The 16,748-nt window shown below is 40.0% G+C and overlaps 1 protein-coding gene across 1 annotated transcript; it reads right to left on the bottom strand.

The window, feature by feature from the left end:
• Positions 1-479: 479 nt before the first annotated feature.
• LOC133524148 (mediator of RNA polymerase II transcription subunit 1) lies at positions 480-14,671 on the bottom strand. The gene is made up of 13 exons (XM_061860004.1): positions 14,162-14,671; positions 13,959-14,092; positions 13,470-13,593; positions 12,691-12,807; positions 11,075-11,213; positions 9,922-10,174; positions 7,876-8,014; positions 7,460-7,582; positions 6,963-7,143; positions 6,297-6,531; positions 4,880-5,067; positions 4,068-4,452; positions 480-3,780 (listed from the first exon to the last, which is right to left on the bottom strand). Exons 1-13 carry the CDS (start codon positions 14,324-14,326, stop codon positions 1,239-1,241), a joined length of 4,725 nt encoding a protein of 1,574 aa, XP_061715988.1. The 5' UTR covers positions 14,327-14,671; the 3' UTR covers positions 480-1,238.
• Between the last annotated feature and the right edge of the window lie 2,077 nt (positions 14,672-16,748).

Raw genomic sequence — 16,748 nt, 5'->3', positions numbered from 1 at the left:
AATTACTGCGATACGATTCTCTTTTAGGTCCCAATTCATTATAGATACGACGAGATAAGCGTTATGTGTGGTATATAATTATAGCTCACAAATCCACCACATTGTCATTTTTTATTTTTTCGGTAGCATTTGTTTTAACGGAAATCAAGAGGTTGCAAATCGAGTAACAGAACTTAGTAACCAACTAGGTAGTTATGTATATTAAAAAAACTGTTAACGTAGTTTGGGCCATTCTGTATGTAAGTGTGGTGTATGTAATAAGTTTCCATTATAAATATACGTGGGTATGCGTTTTGTAAAGTAGTCACTTACGATCATAGTGTTTGGGATCATTTGACGCAAGATCATGGACAAAATATCAAGCAAATCAAGATACCTATCTATTTCACTTGTTTGAGAAAGGATTTCAAAGAGTTGTTTTAAATACATAGGCTGTGTAACATAGCAATCTTGGTTTTGAAATAAAACTGTATACAAAATAAATTATTTACCTTTATTTCTAAAAAATCTTTTCCAATTTTCTTATTAAGCATCCAATACCGTCATTTAATTATAATTCGTAATCATAATTATATATTATTAAATTGGTTTTTATAACGTATGTACACAAAATGTAAACAATTGGTTTACTAATAGGTACGCCTCTTAGTTTAGGAAATCATGTACCTTACGCTAATTGTTTCGGTAACATTAACTGGTTCTTTTATTTGATTGACATTTACATGGACATATCTATTAATTGAATTCAGAATGTTGACATTTATACAGTAACTGAAAACTGCTGAATACGTTCTAAATCTAAATATGCAAATCGCAAAATACGTCTTGGTATGATACATATTATATATGACATATAAACACAGAACACATAATTTTATTAAACCTAGTTACAGAGATAAATACAATCTCATTATATCCTTACATAAATAAATATAACCTCATAAATTAGAAGGTAAAACAATAATTACAATTAATTACTTAAGAATAATATCGTTGAGTAAAACCAGCGACGCAAAAGAGATTCAAATGTGAGGAGGTATACGTTAGGGACATATTTATTATGGCAACAGGAATTTGGAGAATTCTAGTCCGATTCTTCTTCATAATTTGACGTGAGCAATACTGAATCTCTTTCGCCAAACTGTTAGAAGGATGAGTAACAGGCGTCAACAATCATCAAATAAAACGTTCTATTTTCTGGCTGAAGTGTAAATAACAACAAATCAATAAATATCGAGTTACTTGCCGGGCCCGACCAGGGCTTCATCCATGAGCTCGTCGTCGGTGATGCAAGGCGAGTTGGAGTGCGGCGAGGGCGCCACCAGCGGCGACGGCGCGGGGCTCTTGGCCAGCAGCAGCGCCGGCGACGCGGGGTACACGGGCCGCACCGCCACCAGCCCCGACACCTTGCTGCCCGACGACGACGAGAAGTCCAGCAGCATCTCTGCTGCCTCTTGTGGCGTCGTCGCCCCGCTCCGCGCGATGGCGCCGCTCGCCGGCGGCTTCATACACGAATCCGCACCTTTCCTGTCCTCCGAACCCTTCGGCGCGGCGAATCCTTTAGCTATCTCTGTTTTAAAGTCTAAAGGCATAAGCGGAAATGTTCCGGCGTAGTCTTTCTCGTCTTTGCTGCGTTGTGGACTCTCACCTTTTGATATACTCTCGGATACCTTGGAGTATTCTATGGGGCGTTCGGGTTCAATTTTACCGGGCGTGACTGTTTTCGGACTCAAGGAACCCATGTTTAGTAATGGTTTAGGGACGTTTAATGGGTATGCTGATTTTTGCATAGTCTCGGGGGTTCGAGCGTTCGGATTGTCGTAGTGGGGGAACGGATATTTGCCCTGATCCAGAGTACGAGCAAAATCGTTGACCAGCGATCGACTGTCGTACTGGGAGACGGGGCTGTTCTTATCGGGAGTGTTTTGATTTTTTAACTTGGGTATTTGGAATTTACTGGTGTCGAGGGGCTTGATTAGACCTTCGACTAGAAAGTTGGATTCTTTAGCGGAAGTTTTAAACCTGTCGCCGTCAACGTCGTCTCTTGAACCGCTTGGGCTGGAGTGGCGCTCAGACTTGGATGAGAAGATGGATTTTTCGGAATTGCTCATCAGTTTTGTCCGCGCCTTTTCTCGCTCTCGGTCTCTGATGATCTTTGCCATGTCGGTGCTACTACTTTTAGGAGAGCCGGAGCTGGTTTTCGAAGCGGACTTGGATAGATTCATACCAGCAGTGGAGCTGGATGACTTTGAATAAGGCACTTTGGGCACGCCACCGGAGCTGCCCGAGGAAGACTCGGAGGGGCTCGTGTTGGCCTTGGGCGGGGTGGAGCCGGGCGTCACGTTGCCCGACTTGGAGGATTGCATCACTTGAGTCTTCTTGGACGCGGGACCGCTCATGACGCCAGGTTTCAGCCCGGTGTGTGTTTTCGGAGAGCCCTGGCTCGGAGGCGTGAGTTGCGGCGAGGACTGTTTACTGGAACTCGAGCTACTGTAATTTAATTTAGAACTACTGCTGGAAGAGTCTTTAGTCCTCGTCTTGTTGATAGTGATCTTCATACCGTCTAAACTAGGCTTCACCATGTACTCCTGATTTTTATTTTCACTGATTTTACTACTGCTACTAGAACTGTTTTTTGATTCTGAGAATTTGCTAGAACTACTAGAGGAGCTGGACTTGCTGCCGCCCAATTCGATCTCGGTGCCGCAATGCTGGGCGGATTTTAATTTGTCTATCACAGCGCTGAGAGAGCCTTTCCTGTTGCGCGCCTGGCTAGGCGCGTTCGACTTGTTCACCTCGACGTTCGGTGGGGAAATGAGAGGCTCATTCACTGGGGTATCACAGGAGATAGGGGTTATCTCTAGAGCTTTAAGCTTCATCGGATTTTTTAATTTAGGACTACTTCTACCTGAGCTAGAAAAAGATAAGCCGGAATGTTTCTTCTCTTTGTCCCTGGAGGTGGAGGAGCCGGAGCCGTAGCTGTCTTTGGATATCTTTTTAGAGAGATCGTAACCCGTGGTGCCGGATTTTCCGGAGGGCGAGCCGCTGGTGGCGGACTTCAGGGCGGACATGCTGGGCTTGCCGGAGCCGGACGAACTGTGCTTAGGGGACGATATGCTGTGGTTTTTTGGACTCGAATACCCGGAGAGATGTTTGGGGCTGTTCTGCACCGGCGAGTGCCTCGGGCTGCTGTGGTGGCTCGAGGTTCCGGACGGTTTGCCCATGCTCTTCACCGTGCTGGGACTGGGCGACTTAGTTATCGAAACCGATCTACCGTGGGTGGGGCTCGGGCTAAATTTTCGCAAGAGCGAGTTCGGGGAGGTGGAGCGCATAGGGGACCCGTCGGTGGGCTTGATGCTGACCGACACCGGCTTGGTTAAAGGGTCCTGTTTCGGAGGGACTTTTTCCGGCGGGCCCATGGAGTCGTCCCTGCGACGTTTCTTCTTCTTCTCCTTGCTGCGCTCCTCGGACCTGCTGGATTTCTTCTCGGAGCGTATGTCGAGCGCCTTGAGCTGCGAGTTGGAGATGGGCGTGATGGTGATGGAGCTGGGCAGCGCGGCGGGCGCGGCGGCGGCGATGGGGATGATCTCGATGCCGGGCCGGCGCTCCAGGCACAGCACGGGCGGCAGCGGCGCGGCTCCGATGGGCGTGATGCTGACGGACGACGGCATGTACGACTTGCCCTCCGTCAGGTCCAGCAGCAGGGACGACGCGCTCCGGCTACGATTTTCTTCTTTTTTCAACTTTTGCCGTTTGTGCTCAGACTTGTGAAAAGAATTCCTGTAAAACAATAATCGGTTTTAATATCACTCGAATCTATACCCTATAACTAATATACTGGTATTTTTGATCCAAACAATTGGTAACAATTTTCTGTTTTCTATACCTATATATATATTATTATATTATATATATATATATATTATACCTATATATAAGCAGCGAGCCTATATTTAATCAAATTAATAAGAGTTACGTACTTGAAATTTCATTAATTAAATTGACTTGCATACCTGACACGAATTATGTATTATTTAAAATAATCAATAACCATAAAGAAAACAAACCTCATGATATCCTCCACATCCCCATCATTCGAGTTATCCATGTCGGACGACTGCCTCGTATCAGTCGCGAGCGTATCTGTTGCGTCTATCCCCGACATCTCCACATCAGACGCGAACTCATTCTGCGACACCGACGACTGTTCATCATTCGTTGAGTTACTGTTCATCGTGTTATCATCCTCATTCACATCGGAGTTCTCACTCTCGCTATCTGAGTCTTGTAACTCTCCCATGTTTCCCGGCTTGCCTTTCTTAGGCCCCGTGTGCCAGGGGTCGGAGTCGGATTTTCGCTTCTTCGATTTTCGATCGTCCACTTGGCTTTTTTCGCCGGAGTCTTGACACATCATCGAGAGGTGGTGGTGTTGTTGTTCCGAGAGGTATGCACCTAGGAGGGAGAGATATTTTATTTGAGTTTTATTTATTTATTATGTTTGCGATTGTTTCTGGATCTCTACACCTTTATTTAAGCTCTAGGTTGTCAAATTAGGTTGTAGCTAAACTGAAACATCGATATTACAAGCAGAACATTAATATATATGCCAATCTAATTCTCTGAGAATTGTGACAGGTCATCAAATCTTGTCGCACGGCCATGTCTGGTTCCCGGTTCGTGCTTGACGTCGCCCCCGGGTTGATGCCACAATAGTCTGTAACGCGGGGCAGTAAGGTCGAGTCTCACCTCCGTGGTGCGGATGGCTGACGTTGGAGGGGAAGAGCGCGCGGCCAGACATGGTCCCCGGTTCGTGCTTGACGTCGCCCCCGGGTTGATGGGACAATAGTCTGTAACGCGGGGCAGTAAGGTTGAGTCTCACCTCCCTGGTGCGGATGGCTGACGTTGGAGGGGAAGAGCGCGCGGCCGGACATGTTCCCCGGTTCGTGCTTGACGTCGCCCCCGGGGTCGATGCCCCCCAGGCCGCAGCTAAAATTTGAATCCAACGCAGAGTAGCCTCCGTTCATGTGTTTCGTTGCAGCTTCACGCTCCCAGATTTTCGTCAGTGACCTGAATGAATAACAAGCGAACATAAGTTCTTTTTTTTCGGAAAGTGGCGCCGCGTCTATCAACTCTAGCTTAAACTTCGTCAACTACCGAAACTCTCATACAGAAAAATGTTTCCACAAAAATGTTGACTTTGACCTAGTGTCATATCCACATGCTCCCTAAGCGGGGCTCCGAGCGTGACAATTCCAGTTACTTTCGACGTTGAAGCAACCACGACTGAACCCATACGACCTTAAGGGATGTTTGTCAACTAAAACCTTCATACCTATTGTAGACGTAGTCATATATTACTATAGTATATATGACTACGTCTACGTATAGTCCCTCGCAAAGGTAAAAATAAAAAACTTAAGTTTATTTTGTAAAATTATCCTTGTGAGGTTAAATAAAAACATTTTATTTATTATTTATTTATTTTATTTTCTGTATTAAAATTACCCACTGTGTCCTTTTTTCCCATGTTTAAGTCAGAATTTTTAAAATGTACAACTCGTTTTCGCAGAGTTCTCTTGTTTCGATTCCAATGTAACAAAAACAATTGTTTGGAAAATTAAAATATTTGAAATTAAAAAAATAGTAGACATATACAGCTCAAGTTTTACGGTAGCCATGCTCTCCTAGTACTTAAGATGGTTATGCGACCATATATGTATGTATATAGCTTGAGGTTCGCCGGGGATGCGGCGGCCTTCTTCACTTCGGCGGGCTTGTTCGCGGTGTCTGAGTATTCACACTGGATTTATTGGCAACGGCGGGCTTCGGACCGGCGGATGATGACCTTGACTCCAGTTTGAACGAGCCAGACGCGCCCTTTGGTTTGAATAAGTGCGCCGGATTCGACTGCGGTCTTCAGATACTTTCTGATGAACGGAGCCAACTTCTCGGCGTCAACCTTGTACTGGGCGGCGATGTCTGATAGCCTGCAGGAATGAACCACTTCTCTCCTTCAACTCCTTGATGGCGCTGTTAACCATCTCGGACGCTTTTGTGTGGGTGGGCTTGACTTCTTAGCACCGGCGGAGGCGGACGCCTTATGCTTCCATATTTAAAACCGAAATAAGTATGTAATAGTTTAATTAATACAAAATATTCGTCACACTAACGGTGCAAAGAGACCAACGGACGCGTGTAAGGGGAGTACTTCGCCGAGTATCGCAAGGGCGCCACCGACTATGCTTGACTAGGGATGTTTTTCAACTAAAACCTTAAAATATATATTGTAGACGTACCTCAACGTTATCGGTATGGAGTGACTCTTCTGCAGCACCCTCGTGACGTATTCATCGACGTGTTCCCTGGGTGGGGCTCCTAGCGTGTGTACGCTGGCCCTCGGCGCCGCGGCGTCTGACAGCTCCAGTTCCACGGTGGCCATGCTCTCTTCCAACGGGTGCTCGAGGGAGACGGATATATGCTCCCAGGTTAGCGCGCTCACTTCGAACATCACTACATTTTCTAGGTCCATTGCTGAAACAAAACATGTCAAATTAGCGGTGCCGAACTTTTAATGCTTTACTGATTCACTGTTGAGCGCTTTTTCAAAAACTTGTACAAGTAAAACGATTGAAATATAAATATATGTTTAGAAACGCTTGCAATGCAAGAAAATATCACATAAGCATTATATAACTTTAAATATTAATTGATTCATTATGTTGCCTTTGGTGACTTTAACTTACATCCATAGTTGAGCAGTTTTATGACATTTCCCCATGCTTCACTGATATCAATATCTGACTGTCTTCGAACTAGTCCGAGATAAGCACGTTTCTCTTTAGATGCCGCTCTGGTGCTATGCGATGCCCCGCTATATAAGCGCGTGGATGCGTAACAGTGATAGATAACCGCTCATATTTAATTTCCCTGAAGAAAATATAGCTGAACACAGGTGAGCTCACCGTGTCTGGGCTGCGGGCGCACGCAGCTGGCCACGAGCGCGTTGAAGAGCGCCTGCTGGCGCAGCGCGGCCAGCAGCGTGGGCACGTGCGACGGGTGCGTGAACGGCACGCTGCGCACCACGCGCCCCGACAGCGCGCCGCCCGAGCACAGGAAGTAGCACTGCGTCTGCTCCGGGAGGCTCTGGGGACACGATCTAAATTATCGGCTAACGGAAAAACAAAATTTGGAACTTTTTATGTGACGACATTTGTCTTAGTTTTTTTACATTCTCGGTGCCATGGCAAAGACGAAAAATCCGTAGCAGAAGGACAATTTGTTATTTCTTATAGGAAGAAACCGCAATTTTTAAAGGTGTAACCAATAACAAACAGAACTAGAAAGAAATGAATTTACTAGCAGCTAATTCAAATCTTTATTGTACGAAGCTTTGTGGTTAATTGAGATCCAGGACTGGCAACCTAGTTTATTTAAAGATTAGGTAGTCATTTCTGCTCACCACAAAAAGTCCCTTGCTGAGGTTAAGCTCGATGGTTTTCCCTGGCGTTAGTTTGTTGTACGCTTGCTGCGCCACCAGGCCCAGCATTGGTATCGGATTGGCCCAGTCGCCCGCTATTTCCACCTGAAAACACAGCTATATCAATAGTGATACTCTTAAAAACGCAAAAAAACATCGAATTGTGTATTTAATTTGCTGGCGAGTGAAAAAATTATGGTCGCGAAAGGGCCACGTAGATTTTGTGATATCATAGAAACAAAAAAAAAACTTTCAAGGAAGTGCTGCAAGGGAATTGTGTGAGTGGGTTAGACCGCTAGGCGCTTCCTAAAGCGTGTATATTTGTATTATAAGAAGTGTTCGTCGAACACGGTTCGGGAGTTACGTAATTTGAAAAATAAGTATATGAATGTAGTCACCTCGGTTGTGGCATGAATCAACTTGGCTAAACCAGTGCACAGCGGCGTGGGCTGAGACAGCTTGAGAGTAAAGCAAGCTGGCAACATCGCGCTGTTCTGAGGCACTAATTGCGCGTACATCGCGCCGTATGCGTTTGTTCTGCAACAAATTAAAATCTGCTGCAGAAGTCGTAAAACTAGAAAAAATCTGTACACGATTGTATAACTATAAATAAATAACTCTAAATTTAAACATCTAGGGAACATTCTTTTTAATACTACGTCGGTGGCAAACAAGCCTACGGCCCGCCTGATGGTAAGCAGTCTCCGTAGCCTATGTACGCCTGTAAAATTATTTTTTCTATTCGTCGACTGTAATGGTTGATTGGTTGAATTAAAATTTCGCATACCAAACTATATTGTATAATTGCGTACTTTTCATGTATGGGCTCCCAACTAAACTATAATATTCATTTCGATACGCTGTAGTCAACTATATAAAAGATTGCCAAGATTGACAGTGTTTCGTGCTAAAGTGAAAGACCTATTATTAAACAAGACTTTGTATAACATCAATGAATTTAATGAAGTGTTTTATTTGTATTTATGTTACAAATTATGACATGCATGCACTTTAGTTTAAAAATGTCTGACTAGTCGCACTTGTTAGTAGTATAGATATTATGTACATGATGTATATTTTAAATGTACCTATTACCATGTGTGATGAATAAACTATTATCTATCTATAAAAAAGCGGCCCATGAAGGGTTCCGTACCATTTATGACGTATAAAAAAAAAGTACTTACTAGATCTCGTTCAAACCAATTTTCGGTGGAAGTTTGCATGGTAATGTACATCATATTTTTTTTTAAGTTTTATCATTCTCTTATTTTAGAAGTTGGGGGGGGGGGGGGGGGGGGGACACATTTTACCACTTTGGAAGTATGTGATGTGACATTATCGGACAGACAGACGGACATGACGAATCCATAAGGGTTCCGTTTTCTGCCATTTGGCTACGGAACCCTAATAAAACCGGGCAAGTGCGAGTGGGACTCGCCTACCGAGGGTTCCGTACTTTTTAGTATTTGTTGTTATAGCGGGAACCGAAATACATCATCTGTGAAAATTTCAACTGTCTAGCTATCACGGTTCATGAGATACAGCCTGATGACAGACGGACGGACGGACGGACAGCGGAGTCTTAGTAATAGGGTCCCGTTTTACCCTTTGTTTTATAGTAAATAAGTATTATTTTAGATGACTCGTAGAAAAAGTATTGTATACAATAGTACTCAATAAGCTTAGTGGCCTAAACACGGTGCTCGACTGAAAAGGCCTCTATTATATCACGATTGTATAAAATATTATTTATTAACTATTTTGATTTGTGTTTCTTTTTTAAGTCAACACATTACACATCAATTATAATACAGGTATAATTTCTTAATAAAAAAAAACCAAACAGTTTTGACGTGTTTAACTCGGCATCTCATCAGTCATCACTAATAATTGACGAAAACCGCAACTTAATAGGTCGATCCGTTTTGGCGATGATTGGGAATATTTATTGTATGCACAAACACAAACAAACAATATGTAAAATAAAATAAATATAAATGTATATACTTATCAATCTTATCATACATGTTCTTTTAATATTGTTGGTATATTGGACCATACTTTTTATTGATGCTGAATGCGGACGTTAACTTTAGAAGAACTTTGTAAACTTATTTTAGGTATTGAGGGTATATAATCATTTCAGTATAATATTTATTTTAGGGTATATTGGCTTAAATTTAAATTGAAAATCTTGTATATTGAACTTATTCTTCCAAGTCACTAACAGTGCTTATCACTACTTCTTGTCTTTTAACTTCAGATGTAAAACTATATTTGACATAAAACGAATGCCTTATAGGCGTGTGTTAGGGCGTCACTAGCGACACTAGACCGCTCGAGGCCGAAGCTTGCCCATTGAGAGGAAGTCTATTGAACTTATTCTTTCGAGTAGTTCTTTTAAAATTTCTTTATGTGTCACAATATTTCACAAAACTTACCCTACTACTCCTTTCCCCCCTCTCCCATTGGTAATGATAGGTGCGAGCTGCAACTTATTAGCCGTCGAACCCTCCAGCAGTACCGTTGCCGAATGCCCTATAGGTGTGTGAGAGGGCGCCACTAGCGACGCCAGACCGCTCGAGGCAGATGGCTTGCCCATGGAAAGGAGCTCTACGGTGAGAGGTTGCAGGCCCTTATCTTTGTCGAGTAGCTCGTATGGTGATACAAAGTATGTTAGGCGCATGGCGTGCCCTGGAATACATATTGGCTATTTACATACATATTAAAGTACGTAAATGTTTACGTACTGATGAGATCTCTTAGACATATCTCTTCAGACCCGTGTCAAGATGCCCGAAAGGTAACTCGACATAGAAGTTGAGGAGATCTTTTTAGTGACGTTTATATTTTATATTAATAAAAGTGTTGTAATAGTTTAAAGCATTATTGTAAGCATTCTGAATAAATATCATTTTTTCTTGTAAATAAATATATTTTTTAATTATTGTCACGGAATGAGGTATTAAATTGTATATATATATTTGGACTACATATCCACAATGTCATAGTGCATACTTCAAAAATTGTGATGATGAATATAAAATACAATTGTGACAGTTTTTTTCCTCCACTGATACTTCAAACTCATCCAAGGTAAACGTTGGTCTTCTGGAAAGGGCAACAGCATAAGAAACCTTAATTATGTAAAAATAGGTAATAAAGGTAGGTAAAAAACCACTTTTATAATATTAGTATAGATAAGTGCATCATTTGATATTTACCAGTCGCTTTTCGGTGAAGGAAAACATCGTGAGGAAACCGGATTAATCCCAACAAGGCCTAGTTTACCCTCTGGGTTGGAAGGGCAGACGGCAGTCGCTTTCGTAAAAACTAGTGCCTACGCCAAATCTTGGGATTAGTTGTCAAGCGGATCCCAGGCTCCAATGAGCCGTGGCAAAATGTGGACGAGCGGGTTAACAAAAATTAGTATGAACAACGCTAGCTGAAGCGGACGCGTGCGGCGGATTTCACCTACAAATAGCACCCGCGTGCGTGCGCACGCGGCGGGCGTCCGCGTCAGCTAGCGGAGGCCCTTACATTGCATTTGAATTATGCCTTACAACAAGTTGCAGTTGCATCAAAGTTTCATACCTCCCCTCCGCTTTTGCAGAAAGCCTGTGGGACTCTTGTGGACCTGAGCCCACGGGTCCTTGTTCACACTCTGCAGTTGTCGGAGGGTGCACAGGTCTTCTTCTAAACTCTGCAGCGCACTAAATGCTTTGCATTTTACCTATAACAAATAAATAAATAAAAGTTATAAAGTTTTGGTATAAAAAAAAAGGTCACTGTCTATTATTGTGGGGAAAGCTCAAGCATTTGAGTTGGCTTCATATGGCTGTATTTGAATGGACTGTAATGTTGGTTGGTTGTTGGTGAACTTGAGTCCTTTGAATGCCCTGCTGACTTGAGACCTTGTCTGGTAACTCTCAATTTACCAAAGTTTTCAAAATGTAAATGTCTTGTCTACTAAAACTACTGTAAAGAACCATAGAGAAACAAGTAAGCATAGAATGCCCACTCCATACAGTTTCCTTATTATTTTCGTAGTCGACATCTAGCATCATGTAGTGGATTTATCAGTACTTCTACTCGACAATATATGTCGCGACGAACGAAAAGTCTAATTCTCAACATTTTCAGCTAATATTATAAATGGATTAACCGGAACTCTATTTTCAACTCCTTCTGCTTGTAATATTAGTTTTAAATTGTTGACCATTCTACACTTTTCGTCAGTCGCTGAAAATGTTTGAGCATTAGACTTTTCGTTCATTTCGACATCTATTGTCAAGTAGCACAATTCGCTACTTAACACGAAATGTCAACTACGAAAATATTTTTTTTTTATTCTTTGACATTTGGAGAACCTTTACACCTCCAAATCTTATTAATGTCATTATTATTGTGTATTATTATTTTTCTCAGACCGTGGGGACCTTATACATCTCCAAACTTAATGTATCAACCGTGGAGACTATACGTCTCTGTCATACTGTATAATATATTTGACTTGGTACATACTAGTTATGTATTCTGTAGCATTAGTTTAAGAGACTGCTAGTTTAACAGTCCAGACGCGGTTTATTTATTTAGTATAAATTTTATTTTGACACTTGGAGAGACTTTACACCTACAAATTTTATTAGTATTAGTACTCTGACATTGGGGACCTTTTACATCTCCAGATTTAATGTGTTTTTAACCATAGAGACTATACATCTCTATTGTATTGTAGTAATTATTTATTTTAAGATTATTATAATGTAATGTTTACCCACGTATTGGCTGTTGTATTTATAAATGTTGTTATGTATTTTTCATGTCACTATATGATGTTACTATAAATGTTGTATTGACTTGTAAAAGAGTCCTTGAGGCCTACTTGCAGAATAAATTTTTGAATTTTGAATAAGCATTTACCTATTTCTCCATGCCCATGTGCAAGTATTGTATTGTAATACTGCTCAAGATGTTTGACATATAGAATTTTATTTTAGGCAATCAAAACTTTTAGTGACCAATGACAACTCTTTTTTAATAGCGGGAAGTGGGGGTAGGTATTAGGTACTATTCAAAGCTTCGGGCGGGTATATGTATGGAGAAGTGATAACTTTCAGTGTAATTGTCAGTCATGTAGACCGTTTTTTACCGTAAACAATGTACTAAGCTTTTCCTTTATATACCTATTTTCTGCCACTATTACATACCTTTTTCTCTGCATTTAGTTGATAAACTGCAGTGAGGCCTTCCAACTGAGCTGTAAAATCAGCAAAGTCCCCTCGAGATATGCATGCCACCAGCTCTTCACAGCTCTGTTGCTCTATCTGAAGATGAAATGATAATTACTTACTACAAGTAGGTTCAATGCAAGTACACTTTTATGAAAAACTATTGACGGGCATCAAATATCAGTATGCCTAACCTCTAGCCGCCCGCAAGATAATGCAAATTTGATTAGTCAAAATGTCAAATTCATAATACAATGGCATGGGTGACCGCATTATAGGCTACGGGCTGCCAGAGGATAGAAATGTTTCAATTTTTAAATTTAAAAAGTAATTTTAGAATCATGCATTAGCGGAAATCAATATTAATTAAAACAAAAATACCACTTTCCTAATCTGCAAAATTGCAAAGTATTATTTTTGTTTAAATTTTTGAAAACAAAAAAGTGTATGTTGTCATTATGCACATTCAAATTATTGTAACTACTTTATGCACATGTAATATCTACATGTACAGTCAGCTGCAGAGAAAAGTAGGGGCCACTTTTCTCTGCATACAATCAGTCTATGCAGGATGGTCACCTCTGGATCTGACTGTACATAGGTTAAATTTAAACTAAATTTGTTTGCAAAGTTAGTTTTTTAATATTTGGTTGATGTAATCTCAAAATTTTTCAATTAAATATAGTGAATAATGAAAAACGTTATGTAAAACTTTTATTATTTAACTTGCTTAGTAAGTAATTTACTTTGTCTTGTACCTTTCCTTCATGATGGATCTTAACATCTTTAACAGATCCTGAGGATTCCACAAGTATTTCCAAATAAAACATATCTGAAGATATAAACATGTTGACACCTGACGTGCCAACAACTAATTTTAACCTGCAAATTAAAAATATTGTTTATTTAACACAAAGTTGAGTAATGTAAGTATAGTTATTAAAAGTATAGGTCTCTGGCCCACCCTGCTGGTAAAAAATAACTTCTTTATGCTTATGGAATTATCTATCCTGATGCTGCCCTCCATATAACATTTGAATCTAGTTGTATTTTTAATGAGATTGAATGTCATGTCTTTGAAAACTTTGGGTGACAAAAGAAATGACACTTGTTTGTTTTTCTGAAAGTTGAAATTCCATTGAAACGGACTGTACATTTGATTGTAATGTACATTGGGCAGCACAAGGCTATATGATTTCAGCAAACCCTGGGCCTGGGCTGGGGAAAACTAAAATTAGGTCACTTACCCTAGTTGCCTTGATAGACATTCTAGCCTCTCAATAAGACTTTGTAAAGAGCTGATTTTGATACAGTGTTGCAGGCTATCCAGGCATTTTTGGAGGATCATTCGGTCTTGAGTATCTACTGCCCAGCGTTTGTCCTACACAAAAAAAAACTAAGTTACATTGCCACAAAAAATCTCAGATATAAAATAAGAGTCAACACGTACCAGCAATGCCATCCGTACAGCTTTGGAAGTCTCTGACAAATTTTTGTACTGTGATGTTTTTGACCTAAGTTTCTCCATCAAAATCTCCTTCTGCAATTCTTTTGACTTGTCCACTAGGCCATTTACTGGCGCCATTATCTGCGGCTTGATGTCCGTCATTTTCATACGAATAATAATCACAAAACTGAATCAAACAAAATACGTGAGATTGATGTTGATAACAACTCTTGACATACAATGGAACATCTGATACTTGGTTGTTTTGGTTAGTATTTGGATCTGTGTAAATGTGATATACTTGTGATCTTTATTAGGAGATATTTAAAATGAACAAAATGCACACGAACTGGACTTATTACTATTTAATGTACTTAAATATAATTAAAATTAGATTTCACTTTGAGCAACTTTGCTGTCATTTTCACGCGATGCCATTTGCTATAAACTAAATCTAATAAAAAAAATGAATTGTTTTCTAACTTTTACAATTTGCTGGCGCTAGTGGACCCGTAAAATGCTTCAAGAGTAAAAGAGATAGTAATATGCGTTTGACAAATTGCGTTTCGACTCCTCAAATAAGTTGAGTTATATGTAAAGGCGTTTTTAGACTTCTTAACTGAACTTTTTAAATGGAGCATACATTACAGGCGGGACAATCAAATTGACAATTTGGTCAGAAAATGGTGTCAATCTCATTTAGCGCGCCCACACGTACAAAATTTTGTTAAGTACCAATTTTAGATTTATGACTTTAAATATAAAAAAAAACGCTATTTTCGCTTTGTTTTAATTTCAAGCCTGATATTGTTTTGAAAATTGGCATTATTGCGTCCATAGAAATAGGATGAACAAGAACGACTATAAAGCTTCAAAAGTGCGACCAAAAATGAAATGCAAGTGTGTGCGTAAATTGTCTATGTAAGATCAAAAATAGTAATGTCAAGTTACAACCTATCAATAAAATAATCTATCGGTGTTTGACTGCTTTATCGCCTACTTTTTAAAATGTGTTTGTTTTAGAAAAAATGTTATAGGTATGAGTATTATTACTACTATTAGACCCTAGTAGCGCTTTTAATACCTTTAATTTTATTTTTATTTTAAAATTTGAATTTCGTGCCTCTTTCTACTGACAAGTTGGGTTGGCTGTGTATACGCTGTGTACAAGTATACGCAGTCTTGTGTTAGCGGCAAAGCCGTGGAAAAGTGGCTAAAATGTAAGTACTGTGTTGGAAAGTAAAGTTTAAATTTACCCCTAAACATATGCACCTTAAAAAAAATTATATTATAACCATCGTTATTATTTTAAGTCGGCTATAAAGGTTAATATCTTTATGATGTCTTGTGAAGAAATAATTCATACCTATTAATATACCGACGAGTTATCGATACAGTCATATGAACATTTTGTCAAGCCCTAGCATAAAGTAACAGTTTAGGTTTTTACACAAAAGATTCTAAATTATTGGCTAATATGATGAAATATTAGCACACAATTGAAGAAAAACTTATAATGAACTGTATAAACCAACTTTTTCACTTTTTATGGTGTTGATTTGACAAAATAACGTTACGAAAACTTTGCTCGGAATATCATAATCACCTGTGAATGGGTATTTGCCTGGGTTATTTGGCTCTGTGACACTACAATCTGGCACACTACTCGACACCACCTTTACTACATTACTTTATTAATAGTTTACTTCCTGATTCATTTACATTTTTTATATTATTTATTTATCGTATGGCATTTTTACTGGATTTAAGTTAGATATTAATCTAGAGATTGATGTTTGCACTCTTCAGATACTCGATGGCCCTTTCACTAAGGTTCGCGAGGTCTTCAATCCGTCCCTTGAATTTGGTGAGAGGGCATTCCAGAACAATGTGTTCGACCGTCTGCTCAGGGTCACCACACACACACTGAGGGGAGTCACACCAGCCCCATTTATGCCAATGGTGGGCACAGTTTCCAACACCTGTTCGTATGCGGTTCAGTTGACTCCATACCCGGTATTTTTTATATTAAAAAACCCTTATACCCTATTACCCTTGGAAGATATAACTAGTTATAAGTAATTAGTTATATCTTCCAAGGGTAATCCAACCAATCAAATAAAAAGTCAAACCAAATCATTTCGAAATGAATGTTAGGTATTAAATAGATATTTATCATTCAAAATCATTATTTGAATGTCAATTCTACCAGCCAACATAAGGAAACCACTCAACATTTGCATCTGATTAGTGATTACTTTGCCACACATGTGATAAGATGCAACATTCTCATCAGTTTTTGAACAATCAAGAGAGCCTTTACCGGCTGGTGTGAAGAAATAATTATTTACGATACATGTGCGAAAAGTAGGAAATTCATAACGCGTGGCGATAAATTAAAACACGACCGAAGAGTGTTTTAAATCGACACGAGTTATGAATTACCTATTTGCACATGTATCGTACGTTTTACAGTACATATGATCCTTTAAGTTTTCGACATAGGAACATAATGTGCTAATTTACGCGCTAGTGCGGAAAAGTAGCACCATATGTACTGTAATAGTACATTACGATACAAGTGCGAAAA

This window comes from Cydia pomonella, chromosome 13 (assembly GCF_033807575.1).
Source record: "Cydia pomonella isolate Wapato2018A chromosome 13, ilCydPomo1, whole genome shotgun sequence".
In the NCBI taxonomy this organism is placed as follows: domain Eukaryota; kingdom Metazoa; phylum Arthropoda; class Insecta; order Lepidoptera; family Tortricidae; genus Cydia; species Cydia pomonella.
Note: the sequence above shows the minus strand (reverse complement) of the source record. Positions and strands in the feature narration are given on the sequence as shown.